Source organism: Arachis hypogaea, chromosome 19 (genome assembly GCF_003086295.3).
Source record: "Arachis hypogaea cultivar Tifrunner chromosome 19, arahy.Tifrunner.gnm2.J5K5, whole genome shotgun sequence".
Lineage (NCBI taxonomy): Eukaryota > Viridiplantae > Streptophyta > Magnoliopsida > Fabales > Fabaceae > Arachis > Arachis hypogaea.
In genome coordinates this window covers 14,887,827-14,906,719 of record NC_092054.1, presented here as the reverse complement: position 1 = coordinate 14,906,719, position 18,893 = coordinate 14,887,827, and the positions used below count along the sequence as shown (strand labels likewise).

Below are 18,893 nucleotides of genomic sequence, written 5' to 3'. Positions count from 1 at the left end.
TAATTGGGTGTGCTAATGAGAAGGATGGTCTTTACACATTGACAATCCCAATAGTAAGCTCACATATATACACCAAATACCACTACATTAGCATTAGCATCCACATCTAAAAATAAAAGCACAAGTGACACTAAATCACTATCAGTGCCTACATCACAAATTCATGGAGCAGCAGCTACAAGCTCTCTGAATTAGAACCCCCCCCCCCAAATAGAATAAAACACAATGCTAAATTGTGGCATCTCAGATTAGGGTGTATACCCAACTATTGATAGATTAGTTGTAATAAAGAGAGATTATCCTCTTATTGAATATTCAGATCAAAAGAACCCTTGTGATTTTTGTTATTTTGCAAAAATAAAAGAAAGGGTTAAGTATGATTTTGGTCCCCAACATAGAGGTCGAAAATCAGAATCGTCTCCAACTTTTTTTTTTGCTACGAAATGGTCCCCAAAGTTTCAGTTTGTTTTAAAATCGTCCCTCGGACAAAAATACCCTTCTCCCTTCACCCCAAAATCAACCACCACCACCACCACCACCACCCCACCACTACCAGAACAGAAGTCTACGCCCAACCAAAACCACCACTACCATCAGTATCATCATGGTCATCATCATCTTCATCATAACTTTTCCCAAAATAATCAAGAACCCACCACCACCACCACCATTATCATCATGGCCTCATCATCATCATCATCAGAAAAAATAATCAACAAATTTGTACCATCACAATAATCAACAAATTCAGCAACAACAATATTCCAAATTCAAATTTCAGCAACAACAATATTCCACAACAAATTTCACAAAAAATTTAAAATTTCACAAAAAATCCAATTCACAGAAGAAGAAGAAGCTGATGGTGGTGCGGTGCGGTGCGGCAGGACGGTAGGGCGGCAGGGCGGCGGAGGAAGAAGAAGAAGAAGCTGGTGGTGGTGCGGTGCGATGCGGCAAGTGGCAGGCGGCAACGCGGCGGTGCGGTGGTGCGGCGGTCCCCCTTCTCTCCCCCCTCCTCTCCCCCCTTTCTCACGCCCCCTTCTCTCTCTCTCCACCCCCTGCTTATGTATCCCTTTCTTTCTTTTTTTTATTTATTTTATATTTATTTTATTTTATAATTTTTTACTGAGGGGTAATTTAGTAATAAAAAAATAAATTAGTAAAAAGAACGATTTTAAAACAAACTGAAACTTTGGGGACCATTTTGTAGCAAAAAAAAAGTTAGGGACGATTCCAATTTTCAACCTCTACGTTGGGGACCAAAATCATACTTAACCCTAAAAGAAATTACCTTTTGATAAGAGTTCTAACAAATCATTTGAAACTTTTGACATTGTACACCTAGAAATTTTGAGGCATTTGGCCACAACATCTCATACTCGACATAGATATTTTTTTACTGTTAATGATGACAAAACCAGATTTATTTGGCTATTTTTTATGAAAATCATATCTAAAGTTCAAAGTTTAATAAAGAATTTTGTTACTTACATAGAAAATCAGTTTAGAAAGACCATAAAATGTTTCAAGTATGATAATAGACTTGAATTCATCAATCTCTCTCATTTTTTCACCCCAAAAGAAATTGAATATTAAACTTCTTAAGTAGAAACAACTCAGCAAAATAGTGATGTTGAAAGAAAATACTAAAATCTGCTAGAGATGGGACGAGCTATATTTTTTCACTCATCAATTTCATAGTGTTTTTATACATGTGCCATTACACACGCTATTCATCTTATTAACAATATTCCAAGTTTAATTTTGAGAAATAAATCCCCATATGAATTATTTTTTGCTTTCAAACCAGATTTGTTGCATTTAAAAATTTATTTTTGGGTGCTTAGCATGTACTTTCACATTAGTTTCTCATCGCAAAAAGCTTGACAAAAGGGCCAGGAAGTGTGTTTTTGTGGGGTTCAAAGGCAATGTCAAAGGATATGTGCTTTATGACACTAACACGAGAGTTTTTTTTAATCTCTAGACATGTGCAATTTTATGAAGATGTTTCTTCCTATCACAATAAAATGCATCTGATTCTTAAACACAGGTAAATGCACCTAAGAATTTGAATGCCCTTTTTTTTAATCTCAATCCATTTTCCATTCATGAGCATGACTTGTTATTACATCCATACATCATTCATCAAACACCACAACACATTCATGACACGGTTGACGAGAATCTGCCAAGTCTGCAAAAATTCTCTTCACCAACCAAAAAAAAAAAAAAAAACCACACCATCATACTCATGATGATGCACCAAACTCTCATGCACAACATGCATTCCCACAGCAAATTTTATTAGATAACACCCAAAAATCACAGAGGTTAAGAAAACCTCCAACTTAGCTCAAAGACTACTAATGTGTCTTGTCTCCTTCACATCAACTCACTCCATCATTAGCAGATATTCGATTTCAAAGTATGTCACATACAACAATCTCTCAACAAATTTCAAGCCCTCTCTTTAGCATTGGTTGCCATCTCAGAACTAAAAACATATGATGATGTTGTCTAGTAAGCTTGTTGGAAGGATGCCATTACTGCTAAGGTCAATACTCTTGATTCTTGAAAATAACAAAACTTGGACTATTACCAATATACCAACATTGCATAGTAACTTGCTTGAAAAGATTTACATGAAAGTGCCTCAAGGATTGCAAGCTTTTGATTTGCAAGCTCAACACGTCTCTTTATAAACTCAAGCAAGCGAGTCGACAACAAAACACCAAACTTGTCTTTGTCCTATCTAAATCAGATTATTCCTTTGTCTTGGCAGGAAATGATGCAAATGAAATCATCCGCATTAAGAAGATATTAAATGATAGATTTAGCATCAAGGATTTGGACAAATTTAAACATTTCTTGGGTATGGAGGTGGCTTACAGAGTTACAGCACGAAAGAGTTAGCCTTATACCAAAAAGAATATACTACTAACATGATTGAGAAATTTGGTCTAATTGATGCAAAGCCGGCCAATGGATTATTTAATCCATTTGTCTAAGACCTCAGAAGACCCGATTTCTAATTCTACCAATTATAGGAAATTGATTGGAAAACTATAATATCTCACAAGGACTATATCGTTTGCAGTGAAAAATTCAAGCCAATATTTAGAGTCCTCAATCACTAACCATCTCAAAGTAGCCTTAAGAATCTTAAAATATTTAAAGAAAGCTCCTAGCATCAGCCTCTTTTTTCCTCTGCACAACGACTACACTCTCACCAAGTTTGCTAATGTTGACTGGACAACCTGTTCAGACACACAAAGATCAGTTTCAGGGTATTGTTTCTTTTTAGGGACAACTCTCATTTCATGAAAGAGTAGCAAGTAACAGACAGTGTTGCATTCATCATTCGAGGCCAAATATGGTGCCTTATTGTGAAGGAATTTGGCTCATTCGACTGTTGAAGGTTCTTGGTCTTGAACACTTGAAGCCTTTCATCTTGTATAGTGATAGTCAATTTGCATTTCATGTGGCAATCAATCCGGTTTTGCACAAATGCACCAAACATATACAGGTTGACTGCCACATTGTATGAGATAAGGCCAATGAAGGGATTCTCAAATTGTTACCTATTCTGCTAACTGAACAACACATTTGCTTACCAAGACACTGGCTCCAGGACCCTTCTTTTTCTGCTATTCCAAATTAGGGTTGCTAGACATCCACACCTCTAGTTTGAGGGAGAATGTTAGTTGATATAGAATTTATTTTAGTCTTTAATCCTAGTTAGTTAGTTGTTATATCATGGTTAGAAATCTGTTAAAACTATAGTTAAAAAATAGTTTAGAACTAATCATAGTTAATTAGTTTTACAAATAGTCTCTATATAGTCATACTCATTTTTGTGATCATTCATTCTAATTTAGCAAGCAAGTTTTTTTATGTCATTTTTCTTTGTCTGCCTCTTTTTTCTCACTGTTCATCATATTCTCCAACCTTCCATAATTCACAAACTTTTTACAATAAATATAGAGATTAAAATTTTAAAAAATATTAAAATACTCTTATTAATTAAAGAAAATAAAAATATAAGCATAATAAGACATTTAAACCATTGATGAAAAAACTAAAATCATTGATGTAAAGATTGAAATTTTTGAGGTATAATAAGACATAAATTCACGCACAATCAATCATGTACACACAACAATCACAATAAATTCAAACTCAGTTCGTAAAGTTAAGATTCTAGATTACTAAATAAAATTGCAAAATCGGATTTAACTAATCAAATAAACTTGAAAGAAACTAAATTTTTTTCAGCAACATCAAAGAAAAAAAAGAGAAAAGAGATAAAATCTATAGAGATACACGAAAAAAGGAAGAGAATCATCAGTATAAAAGGACAAGAATCAAAACATAAATTACAGATATAATCACCAAAATTTTAGTTTCAGTTTATAACTACTAATAAACACAGTATTAAATCTCAATATCCTAATTCAAATTCCATTTTCTCAAAATAAATGCTACCTAAGTGTCTTAGAATAAGGGAATAAATTTTCTGTCTGAAACGTTCAAGTATTTTTCGGCAATATAGTATCTCATTTTCACACGACAACTTAATCATTTATTATTTATTATTGAACGTAGGAGATGAAACATGCATCTCGGCTCAACAAGCTTAGTATAGTATATATAGTAGCTTATGCCATTGCCCATTATTTTAGCAAAGATACATGAGGGCACATCATAATAATATTATTATATAGCTCCAATTATCCAGCTTCAAATTCACCATTACTTTGATGTGAATTATTCATCACTTTTTCAACAGCCTTAGGAAATAAGGTGAGCTTCAATCTGTTTGCTCATATCAACTAGCAACTGCATCAAAGTGTGAGGATCAGAAGTGTTGTCATTGATCTTTTCATATTCCATGGTCCAGTGCACCATGCTTCCTCCATCTTTCTTGGGAACAGCATGAAGCAAGAATTTGAAGCTCTTGTAGTGGTTCAGCAGGTCTCCTTCCAACACTCTAAAGCTCATTTTATTGTCTTCTTTGTCAATGTCTTCAATAATCTCCTTAGAAACACAAGCCTTGCCATCTAATCTTGTCAAAACCAAAAACCGTTTAGATTTTACGGATCAAAGAAAATAAAATTGTCATCACAAAATTGTGAAAGTTGCAATGCAACCACACTTCAGTTAGAGATATGATGCTCTATCGATATCTAAGATTAAACAAAAGTTATTTGTATGCATAGTGAATCTTGACCGTTACTTTGTGAGGGGAAGGGGTTTGGAGTAGAAGATAATTAAAATATAAACCAAGAAGAATTGACTTTGTAACAAGTTAAAGTCCACTTGACATTACCATGAACATAGTTCCATGAAATGATGGATCTCTCAGTGCCCCATCTACCTTCATGAATTACAACACTCTGTATAATATCAGGGCAAGCCTTGGCAATTTGGTGTGTCTTGTTGCAGCAAACATCATAGAATTCCTTAGCATCTGCCTTAATAGGAAACTCTGTTTCTATCTTGTGGACTTGAGATGTTGTCATGTTAAACAATTAACTCAATTTCACACTTCTCACCGTAACACGCATGCCTATTTATATACACACACATCAATTTTCCAACTTCTCATATAAACTATTTAAGAACTATACATTGAGATATATTTCACTGTTATGAGATGCCAAATTGATTATTATAGGCACATATCCTCCAATAACTTATATATCACCTTGAGAATTGAGATGCTTCAATATGTATGCATGCACCAGCGCCATTGCTTTCTAATTTCTGTACTTTATAAGATGCCATTTTTCTTCACACTATACGAAAAGCTGATGACGATTTTGAAGAGAAATTTAAAAGGTATTTGTTATCATGTTTAAAATTTTAGTGTCTAATTGTAAAAAATGTTAAATAATTAATATTTAATTTAAAAATATAAAAAGTAATAAATTTTAAATATTTAAAATTTGTTATTAGAAATAAATTTTCAACAAAAATTCAGCACCTAGGCGATAGATATTATTATATTAAGTTATTGCTCAAAATTTGGTAGGACTTTGAGTGTGCATTTGATTGAATTTTTTTTACCCAAGTCACATTCATTTTTGTACATTATAATATGATATTATCTACTTAATATACTAAAATTGGGTTTTCCCCCAACTACTAAAAGTGACGTGTCGATCTCTCATGCCTCCGTTTTCCCTCCAAAACGAATAAATTTTTTTTTTATATTCTAAATTATTTTATTGTAATTATATTATAATTAATACTAAATGAATAATATATAATTATACTAATTTAGCAACATATCTTCATTATAATTATATTAAATCAATATTTAATGCACTATTAAACTATTTATCAATTATCAATAATAGTAATAATAATAATAAAAAATCTTTGTTACCCGATTCACGTATATCAAATAATTTTTTCAAATTATTTTATAAAAAATATCTTTAATATAATTATATTGTAATTAATATTTAATAAATAATATATAATTATAATAATTTAAAAACATATCTTCGTTATAATTGTATCAAATCAAAATTTAATGCATTATTAAAAAATTACCTTAATAATAGGTAATTTACATATTTATTTTTGTTTTACTAAAATCTATATATAGTGTTTTCCTGTGGTACATGAATCTAAATTTGAGAGTCAATTCATAATTTTATATTTAGTGTTTTTTTACTACTTCATAGAATAAGAATGTATTCTTCATTTTTTATTGAAGTTGATCCTTTTAAGGTACAATTTATAATTTTTTATAATATTTTTCATATACTCATTCTATTATATTATTCTTTTGATAATTTTTTATTTGTTGTTACTCTAAGTTATTCTTATCGTCTAATGTTCCAGTTCGATTGTCTTTTGCCACAATCATTTACAATGCATCACATCCATGAAATACCTCTGATTCGGGTTCCAACTATATGGATGTAAGCATTCAAAGAAGAGGCAATAGTCTCTACTTTACCGAAGGATGGTTGGATCTACTCACCTATTATGACCAACCCAATGGAATGTGGTTAAAGTTAGATTTCTTAGGAGGAGCTTGATTTTTGATTGAGGAATTGCATCCATGGAACTTTATAGGGCAAGTTCAAGTTCCATCTCCTCCATGCTTTTTACGTCTGCCCGAAAATCTTCGAAGTGGAGCACATAATGAAATTGAATTTCCTCAGTTTCAGTTTAGTTTTGCTAAATTCGTGACAAATTCAGATATGCAATTTCAACGATTGGTAATATATTTAAATTTTCTTAGTTTAAACTGTTCATTATTAGAATAATTTTTTAACATATTTTGATTTTTTTTAGAAATTACCAGCTTTCTTTTGCATGCATGCAATGCCATTGAGGGGGAATAAGAGTTAGTTTGGTTTCTCGGTGTAGCAATTCTTAATTCTATACCTTGCCGCATTGCATGGATAGCGGATGATGAAGCTTATCTAACAAGAGGATGGTCTGATTTTGCATGAATTCTAAATATTAAAACTTACGATGTTATTTCAGTTGGTTGTCGTTACAAGAATGATTCTATACCATACCTGACTAAGGACTAGAATAGGTTCAATATTGTTTAGGTAATTTGGTTTTACTATTAGTATTTGATTAAATTATAATTATAGAATTTTAAATTATTGCCTCAATTTATATATTACGATTATTTTTTGTGGATGTGCTATTTTTAAATAATTTAATAAAATGAAGTAATGTCAGATATTATTAAGTTTATTTTTATCCTTTATTTTTTTATTTGTATTTTTATTATATTTGACAAAAAATGAACCTACACATATATTAAATCGTTGACTTAAAGACAATTTATTTGCTAATAAAAACAGATTTTATTTATAATTGGAATAAAATTTATTTGCCAATAATCAGTGGATAAAATTGAAATTACACCCGTGTCATATAATTATAATTGATTAATTGGTATAAAATGAAATTATACCCGTGCCATGAGTAATAATCTAAATAATTATATCTTAACAAAATATAATTTGAAATAATTTATAAACAATTATCTTAACAAAAATAATTATTTAATAATTGATTTAAAAATCAATGCAAAAAATAATTATTAATAATAGTATTATTAACTGAGTAAATAATATATGGAAATCTATTGAGTAAATCAATGATTTTGCACCTTAATAATTTGACAATTATTACTCAATTAACCAGTTAATTGAATTAGTAATAACAATTTTCAATTTCAAATTTTGTATATTAAGTAGTTATTAAAAACTGGGTAATAACGATTTACACAGAAAAATCATTGATAAATTCAATTAACCATATAGAAGATAATATACTAACAGTTTTAGTATATTATTTATGGCAAGCGAAATTATTTCCTCAGATTTTCTATTAAAATTGAAATTAGTAATAGTTTAAAAAAAGGTTTATTAATAAATTACTAATAGTCACATTTTTATACAAAGGATATATGTTTTCTATATATTATTTAAAAAATATAATGAAACATGAATAATGAATGAGTATGTTATTTCTTCGACTAGCTAATTAATGCAAAATCGAGTACCCTTTTTTATTCGATTGAGGTCATATTCTGTTTGGTGAAAGTTTCAATCACCTTAATTAAATTCTGTCTTTGTGCCTTAACTTATACAAGTAGTAATATGTTACATATTATTTGGTATATTTAAATAGTTATTTTTCATAGCGGAGATGTAAAAAATCATATTAAGGTTTATTGCCAAATAATTAGTGGATGAATAATAGTAGATTATATTATTTTGAAAAAGTATTTTCATTATAATTATATCAAATCAATATTTAATTATGATAAAATATGTTAATATGTTAATTATAATTATATCATAGAATTATAATAATTACGATATTTATATTATATATTTTAATCATTTATGTACGTAAATAATTAGAAATCAATCAAATCAAATTATCACAGGAAATAATATGTTGTATATTATTACGAGAAATAATCCGTAGATAAAATTAAAATTACACCCGTGTCATATAATTATAATTGATTAATTGGTATAAAATGAAATTATACCCGTGTCATGAGTAATAATCTAAATAATTATATCTTAACAAAATATAATTTGAAATAATTTATAAACAATTATCTTAACAAAAATAATTATTTAATAATTAATTTAAAAATCAATGCAAAAAATAATTTTTAATAATAGTATTATTAACTGGGTAAATAATATAATTTCAAATTATTACTTAAAATATAAATAATATATAGAAATCAATTGAGTAAATCAATGATTTTGCACCTTAATAATTTGAAAATTATTACTCAATTAACCAGTTAATTGAATTAGTAATAACAATTTCCAATTTCAAATTTTGTATATTAAGTAATTATTAAAAACTGGGTAATAACGATGTTATAAATCCTTTAGATACATTGGATCTTGGAAATTCCATATACCAATGTCTACACTGTCAGGCCTTGATGTGGCTAGATGAATGCTTGGAAAAGTCAAGACGTAGCTCCAATCTTATATTTTCTTTATGTTGTATGGAAGGAAATGTTGAATTGCCTTTCTTGAAGCATCCACCTCAAACGTTGCAAGAGTTACATAGTGAAACGGACGAAAAAAGCATATACTTTCTTAAAAACATAAGGGCTTTCAACGGAATGTTTGCATTCACTTCTATGGCAGGAAGAGTTGACCATTCGATAAACAAAAGTGGTACACCTCCTATCTTTCGCATTGGAGGTCAAAATTATCACCGTATTGGCAGTTTACTACCACCGGAAAGTGAGAAACCAAAATTTGCCCAACTATACATTTATGATACTGAGAATGAGATTACAAACCGCATGGAATCATTTAGGTAATTATTCGACTCACGCGTGTAATTCTTAAATTTCCTAACTTTATCTAAAACGCTGATTATAGTAATATATTATGAGGAGTTAAATTCTCATGCGATCTTCTCGAAGCTTGACAAATGAATTGAAGTTCTCATATATTGTTTATTCATTAACAGGTCAAACATCAGTGCAGAATTGATGGAAACTGAAATTGTTTCATCCTTGAAAGTCATGATGGATGAAAATAATGTCCTAGCAAAGGCATTTCGTTCAGCACGGGATAGATACCAAATTGATGGCTCTGCTGATGTTAAGTTACGGTTGATAACCAGAAGAAATACTGATGCAAGGACATATAATTTGCCAACGGCATCTGAAGTTGCTGCACTGATAGTTGGAGATATTGACGAGAGCGGAGTTAATAGGGATATAATAATTGAGACAAAATCAAGAATCTTGCAGAGGATAGAAGTAGCACATCCAATGTACCTTGCTCTTCAATATCCTTTATTGTTTCCATACGGTGAGGATGGTTACAGATTACATATAGCTACTTCTTCTCGACCAAATGTCAGGAGAACTGAGAAAAGATCAACAATAAGCATGAGAGACTTCTTTGCATACAGACTTCAGAGAAGGACTAACGAGTCTCAGGTCCTTTTGCGGTCAAGAAGATTACTGCAACAATTCATAGTAGATGCCTACACTATGGTTGAGTCAGAACGGCTTTTATACTTACGATTAAAACAACCAAACTTGAGGCTAGGCAAGTTCAAGCAATTGCATGAGTGTATGGTTCGTGGTGAAACTAATGCCATTAACACTGGACAAAGAATTATTCTCTCAAAGAGCTTTACCGGTGGTCCAAGGTACATGTGCAACAATTGCAAAGATGCTTTTGTAATATGTAAATATGCTGGATATCCAAGTTACTTTATCACTATGACATGTAATCCAGAATGGAATGAGATAAAAAGAGAGGTAACACCCCAAGGACTCCATGCAGAGGATAGACCAGACATCTTATGCAGAATATTCAAGTTGAAGGTTGATAAATTAATTAAGAAATTGAAGAGAGGAACATTCTTTCGAAAGATTATTGGATGTAAGTATAACTAATCTTCCTACGAGTTTTTATTTACTCTATCTATATTATCTATAGTTAATATTTTTAAATTTGCAGATTGTCTAACCATAGAGTTTTAGAAGAGAGGTCTACCTCATGCCCTCTTCTTTTATTCATGCATCCGGAATCAAAACCACGAACTGTTGATGACATAGACAAGGTTATTAAGACGGAGATTCCAGATAAGAGGGAAAATCCAAAATTTTATGCTGCTGTTGAGAAATATATGGTTCATGATCCATGCGGTCATTTAAATAGAAAGAGCCAATGCATGATCAATGGTAAATGCTCAAAGTTTTTTCCCAAGGCATTTCGAGATAGGACAATTATTGACGAAGAAGGCTTTCCAAGATATCAAAGAAGAGATGATGGGGGAACTGTATCAAAGAAAAATATAGAGGTTGACAATTCCTTCATAGTTCCATACAATCCCGGTCTTCTTCTAAAATTTGGATGTCACATCAATGTTGAGTATACTTGCCAAACTTCAGCAATCAAAATACCTGTTTAAGTATCTTCACAAGGGTAATGACAGGGTGACAGCTGCATTTTATCAAAGCAATGAATCTCAGGTAGATGAAATACGTAATTATTATGATTGTAGATATATATCTGATGAGTTTGGAAAACTCTTATTTAATTTTGATGATGAACAAACATTATTAAAATATTTAAATACAAAATTATTAATTTGATCTTAATTCATATTTGCTTAATTAATAATTTTGTTGTGCAGATTTTATGATGGGCCGAGAATTAATGAAATGCAACAAGCCCAAAATTAAAATTTGCAACCAGCTGTGATTAATGTTTCTTGCATTTTGGCTGAATGGTTACAATAGAAGTTGGGCAAAAATAAAGTTTATTACTTCAAAAGCCCAAAGAATGCTTTCCTACTTGATCATTGCTTGATTCCAATTCTATCAGGAAAGCAAATGTTAACCAAATGGGCCAGTTTCAAATTCAATGCTACAAGCCCAAATTCTATTTATGATGCATGGTTCCAAACTTGGTCCGAAACCAAAGAAAAATGAAAGCAAAATGCTTCCAACGGAACCAAGCCTTTAACCATGTGATGGATTCCAAAATCTATTACATTGTTAATTAATGCATGGGGAACATGAGAGAGAAAAGTTCAGCTGAATTGATTGATGGGTGTAATGACTACACGCCACTCTAAGCTAGGGAAGTAAAAGCAACTTTCACCAACTAATTGGTTTATTACATCTGAATTGCTTTTGTTTCAAGTTGTTTATTTTCTCTCATCTCTCTCTTCTTTTCGGTCAATATCCAGAAAATAAAGGAAGCTACATGGAGCTACCGAAATGAAGTTGCATGCATCAAGACCATCAAGCTAATGATGGCAAGAAAACATACTAAAATAAAAATGAGCTGTGGCTAAGATACTTACCAAATATGGTCAGATTTGGTGAGGTTATCTTGAGCTTTGCATGCTCAAATAGGAAGAAGAAGATCTCGGCCAGCAAGGGAGATTCTTGAAGCATGGCTTGTCTTTGATTCTGCTCAACCACCACAGGGAGTAGCTAGAGTGGCGAAGTGATGGTTGAAGGCAGAGATTGAAGCAGATGAAGTCATCATCATCATGAAGCATCAAGGGCCAGAATTCCATCTTGGAGAGCAAGCCAAGGATGGAGAGCTCGGATTGATGTAGGGTGATGATCAAGAAAGGTTTAGAGGTAATTGCATGTTGGTTATTACATGGTTATCTCTTATCTCTCTTAGTGGCCGAACCGGATTTGTTGAAGGAGGAAGAAGTTGGTTCGGTTTTGGCTTCAAGTGTGGAGGCTTTCCTCTTCTTTAAAAAGGGGGAACAACCACTGTTTGAAGCAAGGAGAAAATTTGAGAGTGCAAGGCACAGTGTTCTCAGAGCTACCTGAGCTAACAGTTTTCTCTTCTCCTTCAATGTATTCTGTTTTGTATTTTTCTGTTTAATTTTGTCATGTCTTGAGTCTCATGGAAAAAGGCAAACAGTGAGGTTTGTATGAAAAAGCCATAGAGCGGAAAAAGGCAGAGAGTGCAAAATTAAAAGAAAAAGCCATAGATGTCTTAGAGTTCCTTTGTTCATCTATGTTGTGTTTTATGATTCTGTGGGAATCCCCTTGTAAGTTGGGTTAGCACTTTACAAGTTGTAATCAGATTGATTATAGTGAAATTCCATCATGTTTGTGATGGAGACTGGATGTAGGCTGCACTGCACTTAGCAGCTGAACCAGGATATATCTGGGTGTAATCTTCAACTCTTCTCTCCTACATTTCTATTTCTACTGCACAGGAGCAAAAACTAATATTATCTCGTGCCAAGTGACGAGACAAACAGAAAAGTCTCGTAGCTAGGGACGAGACAAAACAAAGTTGCTCGTGTCCAGTGACGAGCAAAAACAGAAAAGTCTCCTCTGAGTTCAGCAAGTGTTAGCAACAAAAAAGGGGGCTAAGATTCAACCCCCCCTTCTCTTAGCCACTGAAACCATCAATTGGTATCAGAGCTTGGTCTCAAAGAGATCAAGCTTTGCAGCTTGGAGTAAAGATCCTCATGGCAGAAAACAGTGGCGCAAATGTGGTGTCTTATAATCTAACTGAAGAACAATCAAGCAACAGACCCCCTCTTTTCAATGGGAAAAACTATACCTATTGGAAGGAGAGGATGAAGATATTCGTACAGGCAGTGGATTACAGACTTTGGAAAATTATTCTCGAAGGGCCTCAATTTCCAACTACCACAAGTGCAGAAGGAGTTGTTTCTCTCAAACCAGAAGCAAGATGGACCGAGGAAGATAGGAAGAAGGTGGAGTTAAATGCAAAGGCAATAAATCTGCTCAATTGTGCTATCAGCTTCGAGGAGTACCGACGGGTATCAAGATGCACAACGGCAAAGGAAATCTGGGACAAATTGCAAATCACCCATGAAGGAACCACCATTGTCAAGAAGACTCGGACAGATATGCTAAATAGAGAATATGAAATGTTTGCAATGAAGGAAGGAGAGTCCATTGATGAACTGTTCGAACGGTTCAATGCTATCATTGTTGGCTTAGATGCTCTGGGAATTACACATTCTGATTCTGTGCTAGTAAGAAGAGTGTTGAGATGTCTCACAAAAGAGTGGGAGACTAAAGCTTTAATTATTTCTGAGAGCAGTAGTCTAGACTCCATGACACTTGATGATTTGAGAGGAAATCTTCTTGCTTTTGAAAATACCTATTTGAAAAAGGATACAAAAAAGAAAGGAATTGCATTTTCTTCTGTGACTAACCCTCTGGATGATGAATCCAGTGATAACTCTTCTGAAAATGAGTTTGTTTTATTTGCAAAAAAATTCAGGAAAATGGCTAAGCTGAGAGGCAAAGGCAGCAGCACAAGGAGAATAAAGAAAGACCTTAGCAAGGTAACTTGCTATAATTGCAAGGAAATGGGGCATTTCAAATCTGATTGTCCCAAGCTGAAAAAGGAGGAAAAGCCGAAAAGAGGAAAGAAGAAAGGACTAATGGCCACATGGGAAGACTTGGAGAATGACTCTGATGATGATGATGAAGAAACCGAGACCAAGTCACAAACATGTCTCATGGCAGACCACATAGATCAGGTAGTCTTTCATAACCCTAACACTGAAGAACTCCATCTTATGATAGACCACCTTTCTGAAAAAATAAGATGTTTTCTGCTGGAAAATCAAGAACTTGAACAGCAAATCACCATTCTTAAGGCCGAAAACAGTTTTCTGAAAGAAAAAGTGAGAGAGGCCGAAACTGCTTGTGATCTTGTTGAAGAAAATAAGCAGTTAAGAGCCCAAGTTAGGAGCGGTGAAAGTAACCATTGCGTTCTTGCATATGTGGACTGTTTTAAACAAAATGAAGAGTTGCTTAAAAAGGTTAAAAGACTTGAGGAAGACTTGGCCAAATTTACACAAAGTTCTGAAAGTTTAAATCACATCTTGGCTAGTCAAAAACCTCTTTATGATAAGGCTGGGTTGGGGTTTCATAAATCTGAAAATTCACATTTTGAAAATATCGCTTCATCTTCTAATGACACAAGATTTCAAGATCCCACCTACTTTAACAAAAAGGTAACTCCAAGATTTTATAGACTATGCAATCGGAATGGACACTTTCCCATTCAATGCTTTTTCGGTGAAAGAATGGTTGGTGACAAGGTTTATAAAATTGTTTTTGATTACAATGGCTTAGGACATAGAAGATGGTTTAACGTAAAAGGATCCAAAAAGATTTGGATACCTAAGGTTACTTAAGCATTGTTTTGTAGGTGTGCCTAGCATCCAAAAGGAAGGAAAATGTGTGGTATATGGACAGTGGATGCTCTAGGCATATGACCGGAAAGGCAACCTTCTTCATAAAGCTTGATGACTATGATGGAGGACTTGTCACTTTCGGTGATGATGCAAAAGGAAAAATTGTGGCTGTTGGGAAAGTTGGTAAAAACTTTTCTTTTTGTATAAATGATGTTCTCCTTGTACATGGCTTGAAACATAATTTGCTTAGTGTTAGTCAACTTTGTGATTTGGGTTTTGAAGTTATCTTTAAGAAATCTATTTGTTTAGTTGTGTGTGAAAAAACTGGGAATGTTCTTCTTGAAGCTAAAAGATGCAACAATGTGTATGGATTAACTCTTGAGGATTTAAAGGAACAAAATGTAACATGCTTCACATCTTTTGAATCTGAAAAATGGCTTTGGCATAGAAAGTTGGGACATGCTAGCATGTATCAAATTTCTAAGCTAGTCAAAAGAAATTTGGTTAGAGGAATCCCAAACATCAAGTTTGATAAGGATCTTACTTGTGACGCTTGTCAATTAGGCAAACAGGTAAAATTCTCTTTTAAATCAAAAGATGGAATCTCAACCAAAAGGCCATTGGAAATGTTACATATTGATCTTTTTGGTCCTACTAGAACTCAAAGTTTAGGAGGTAAACATTATGGTCTTGTGGTGGTAGATGATTACTCTAGATTTGGTTGGGTACTTTTCCTTGCTCATAAGAATGATGCTTTTCATGCTTTTTCCACCCTTTGTAAGAAAATTCAAAATGAAAAGGATTTGAAAATTGCCCATTTAAGAAGTGATCATGGAAGAGAATTTGAAAATCAAGATTTTGAAAAATTCTGTGATGACTTAGGAATTTCTCATAATTTTTCATGTCCTAGAACCCCCAACAAAATGGGGTGGTTGAAAGAAGGAATAGAAGCCTTCAAGAAATGACTAGGGCTATGTTATGTGAGAGTGAAATTCCTAAATTCTTATGGGCTGAGGCTGTGAACACAGCATGTTATATTTTGAATAGAACAATCATTAGAAAAGGGTTAAAGAAAACACCTTATGAGCTATGGAAAGGAACTCCTCCAAATCTTAAGTACTTTCATATTTTTGGATGCAAATGTTTTGTGCTTAATAATAAAGAAAACCTTGGAAAATTTGATCCAAAATCATATGAAGGAATGTTTGTTGGATATTCCACCACAAGCAAAGCCTATAGAGTTTATCTCAAGGAGCATAGGACAATAGAGGAATCCATACATGTTACTTTTTGTGATTCTAACTTAATTCCCAGTATTGTGAAGGATATTGATTCAGATTGTGAAGAGGCTGCAACAAGTAAAGAAAATCCCAAATCTGTGCAAAATGAAGAATCTGTCAACCCGGTTTTATCTCGTCAGATTGTAGGAGAAACTTCCATTTTATCTCCTGAGCAGACACGAGAAACTGAAACAGTGAGACCACCAGAAGTTCATCAAAGTTCAACACCTGGCCGAAAACCTAGAGAATGGAAGTCTATGAGGGGTTATCCTCATGACTTCATCATTGGTGATCCCTCTCATGGTGTAACAACAAGATCCTCCACCAAAAGGCAAACCGAACCTAGCAACTTAGCTCTCTTGTCACAAATGGAGCCCAACAATGTCAAACAAGCTCTTGAAGATCCATCATGGGTCAAGGCCATGCAAGAGGAGCTAGCTCAATTTGACAAGAATGAGGTTTGGACATTAGTACCTTATTCGGATGGTATGAAGGTAACGGGTACTAAGTGGGTCTTTAAAAATAAACTTGGTGAGGATGGACAAGTTGTTCGTAACAAGGCTAGATTAGTGGCCCAAGGTTACGATCAAGAAGAGGGTATAGATTTTGATGAGTCTTTTGCTCCGGTAGCTAGAATGGAAGCAATTCGGTTGCTTCTTGCCTATGCCGCCCATAAAGGTTTCAAAATGTTTCAAATGGATGTTAAGTGTGCTTTCCTTAATGGCTTTATTGATAGAGAAGTGTATGTGGCACAACCCCCCGGTTTTGAACATAAAGAGTTTCCAAATCATGTTCTTAAATTATCTAAGGCTCTTTATGGGCTTAGACAAGCTCCAAGAGCTTGGTATGAAAGGCTTAGTGCCTTCTTGTTGGAAAATAAATTTCAAAGGGGTACCACCGACACTACTTTATTCATTAAAACATCTAATGATGATATACTTCTTGTTCAAGTTTATGTTGATGACATTGTATTTGGTTCGGCCAACATTTCCTTGTGTGAAGAGTTTGGAAAACTCATGACTAGTGAGTTTGAAATGAGTTTAATGGGAGAGCTTACTTTCTTTCTTGGCCTCCAAATTAAACAAACTCCTAGTGGTACTTTTATTTACCAAGGAAAATATGCAAAAGAACTTATTAAAAAGTTTGGCCTAGAAAATTCCAAAGCAATGGGCACTCCAATGCATCCTAATACAAAACTTGAAAAAGATGACGATGGCCAAGATGTGGATGAAACAAGGTATAGAGGAATGATAGGTTCACTCATGTACCTTACCTCCTCTAGACCGGATATTGTTCAAAGTGTGGGTGTATGTTCAAGATTTCAATCTCACCCAAAAGAATCCCATCTTACGGCTGTTAAACGCATCATTAGATACATTAAGGGAACTTGTGATTATGGCTTGTGGTATCCTAAATCTGATGAATTTTGTGCAGTAGGGTTTTGTGATGCAGATTATGCGGGAGATAGAGTGGATAGAAGAAGCATGTCCGGCATGTGTTGTTTCCTTGGAAGCTCACTCAACATGTGGTCAAGCAAGAAACAAGCCACAGTGGCTTTATCCACCGCTGAAGCAGAATATATTTCCGCATCTGCATGTTGCACTCAATTAATTTGGTTAAAAACACAATTGGAAGATTACAAATTAAAAATCAATAGTATACCCCTATTTTGTGATAATATGAGTGCAATAAATATTTCAAAAAATCATGTTTTGCACTCAAGAACCAAGCACATTGAGATAAAGTATCATTTTATTAGGGAACATGTACAAAAGGGTACTATTGATATTCAATTTGTAAAATCAGAAGACCAAATTGCTGATATTTTCACAAAACCCCTCTGTGAAGACAGATTCTGTACCTTGAGAAAAAGTTTGGGAATGATTGATTTAAGTTTTATTGAAAATTTGTGAATATTTGATTCTGATTAGTTTTTGCTCGTAGGTTTGGACGAGAAACAATAAATGGCAGAATGGAAGAGCTGTGGTCAAGGGGGAGGCAACGCAGAATTCGAATTTTATGGGCCCCACCAAAAATTCTTTGACCACACCATGACAGTTTTGTTAGTTTTATTTCTTTTGAAAAGATTAAATCAACAAAATCCCTTGGTTGTCTCATCAAATCTTGTTGAAAGAAGCATGTTGTCAAATCAAATCTTTCCCTCCAACTAATCCCTTGATTTAGGGAAACCTCTTTTCAGTTTTTGAAACCCCCATGGATAATAACCGCTCTCTTAATGGGTAATAACTTCTCTCATTCTCTCTCCAATTAAGCATTTAATGCTTCTCCAACCTCCCATCACTCACCTCACTATTCGGCCACCCTTTCATCTCCAACTTCCATCTCCATTGATCTCTTTCATTATGAAAAAGAAAACAGCCCCAAGAAAGAGTGAGA

At 33.4% G+C, this 18,893-nt stretch overlaps 2 protein-coding genes across 2 annotated transcripts; one reads left to right on the top strand and one right to left on the bottom strand.

Annotated features, from left to right (window-relative positions):
- Nucleotides 1-4,559: 4,559 nt before the first annotated feature.
- On the bottom strand, nt 4,560-5,672 carry LOC112779897 (MLP-like protein 43). Its single transcript, XM_025824255.3, has 2 exons — nt 5,330-5,672; nt 4,560-5,060 (listed from the first exon to the last, which is right to left on the bottom strand). Exons 1-2 carry the CDS (start codon nt 5,520-5,522, stop codon nt 4,792-4,794), a joined length of 462 nt encoding a protein of 153 aa, XP_025680040.1. The 5' UTR covers nt 5,523-5,672; the 3' UTR covers nt 4,560-4,791.
- Nucleotides 5,673-9,664: 3,992 nt separating this feature from the next.
- Nucleotides 9,665-11,697, top strand: LOC140182152 (uncharacterized). Its single transcript, XM_072228278.1, has 5 exons — nt 9,665-9,846; nt 10,003-10,695; nt 11,010-11,331; nt 11,444-11,524; nt 11,689-11,697. The coding sequence occupies exons 1-5, from the start codon at nt 9,665-9,667 to the stop codon at nt 11,695-11,697; spliced, it is 1,287 nt and encodes a 428-aa protein (XP_072084379.1).
- The last annotated feature ends 7,196 nt before the right edge of the window (nt 11,698-18,893 follow it).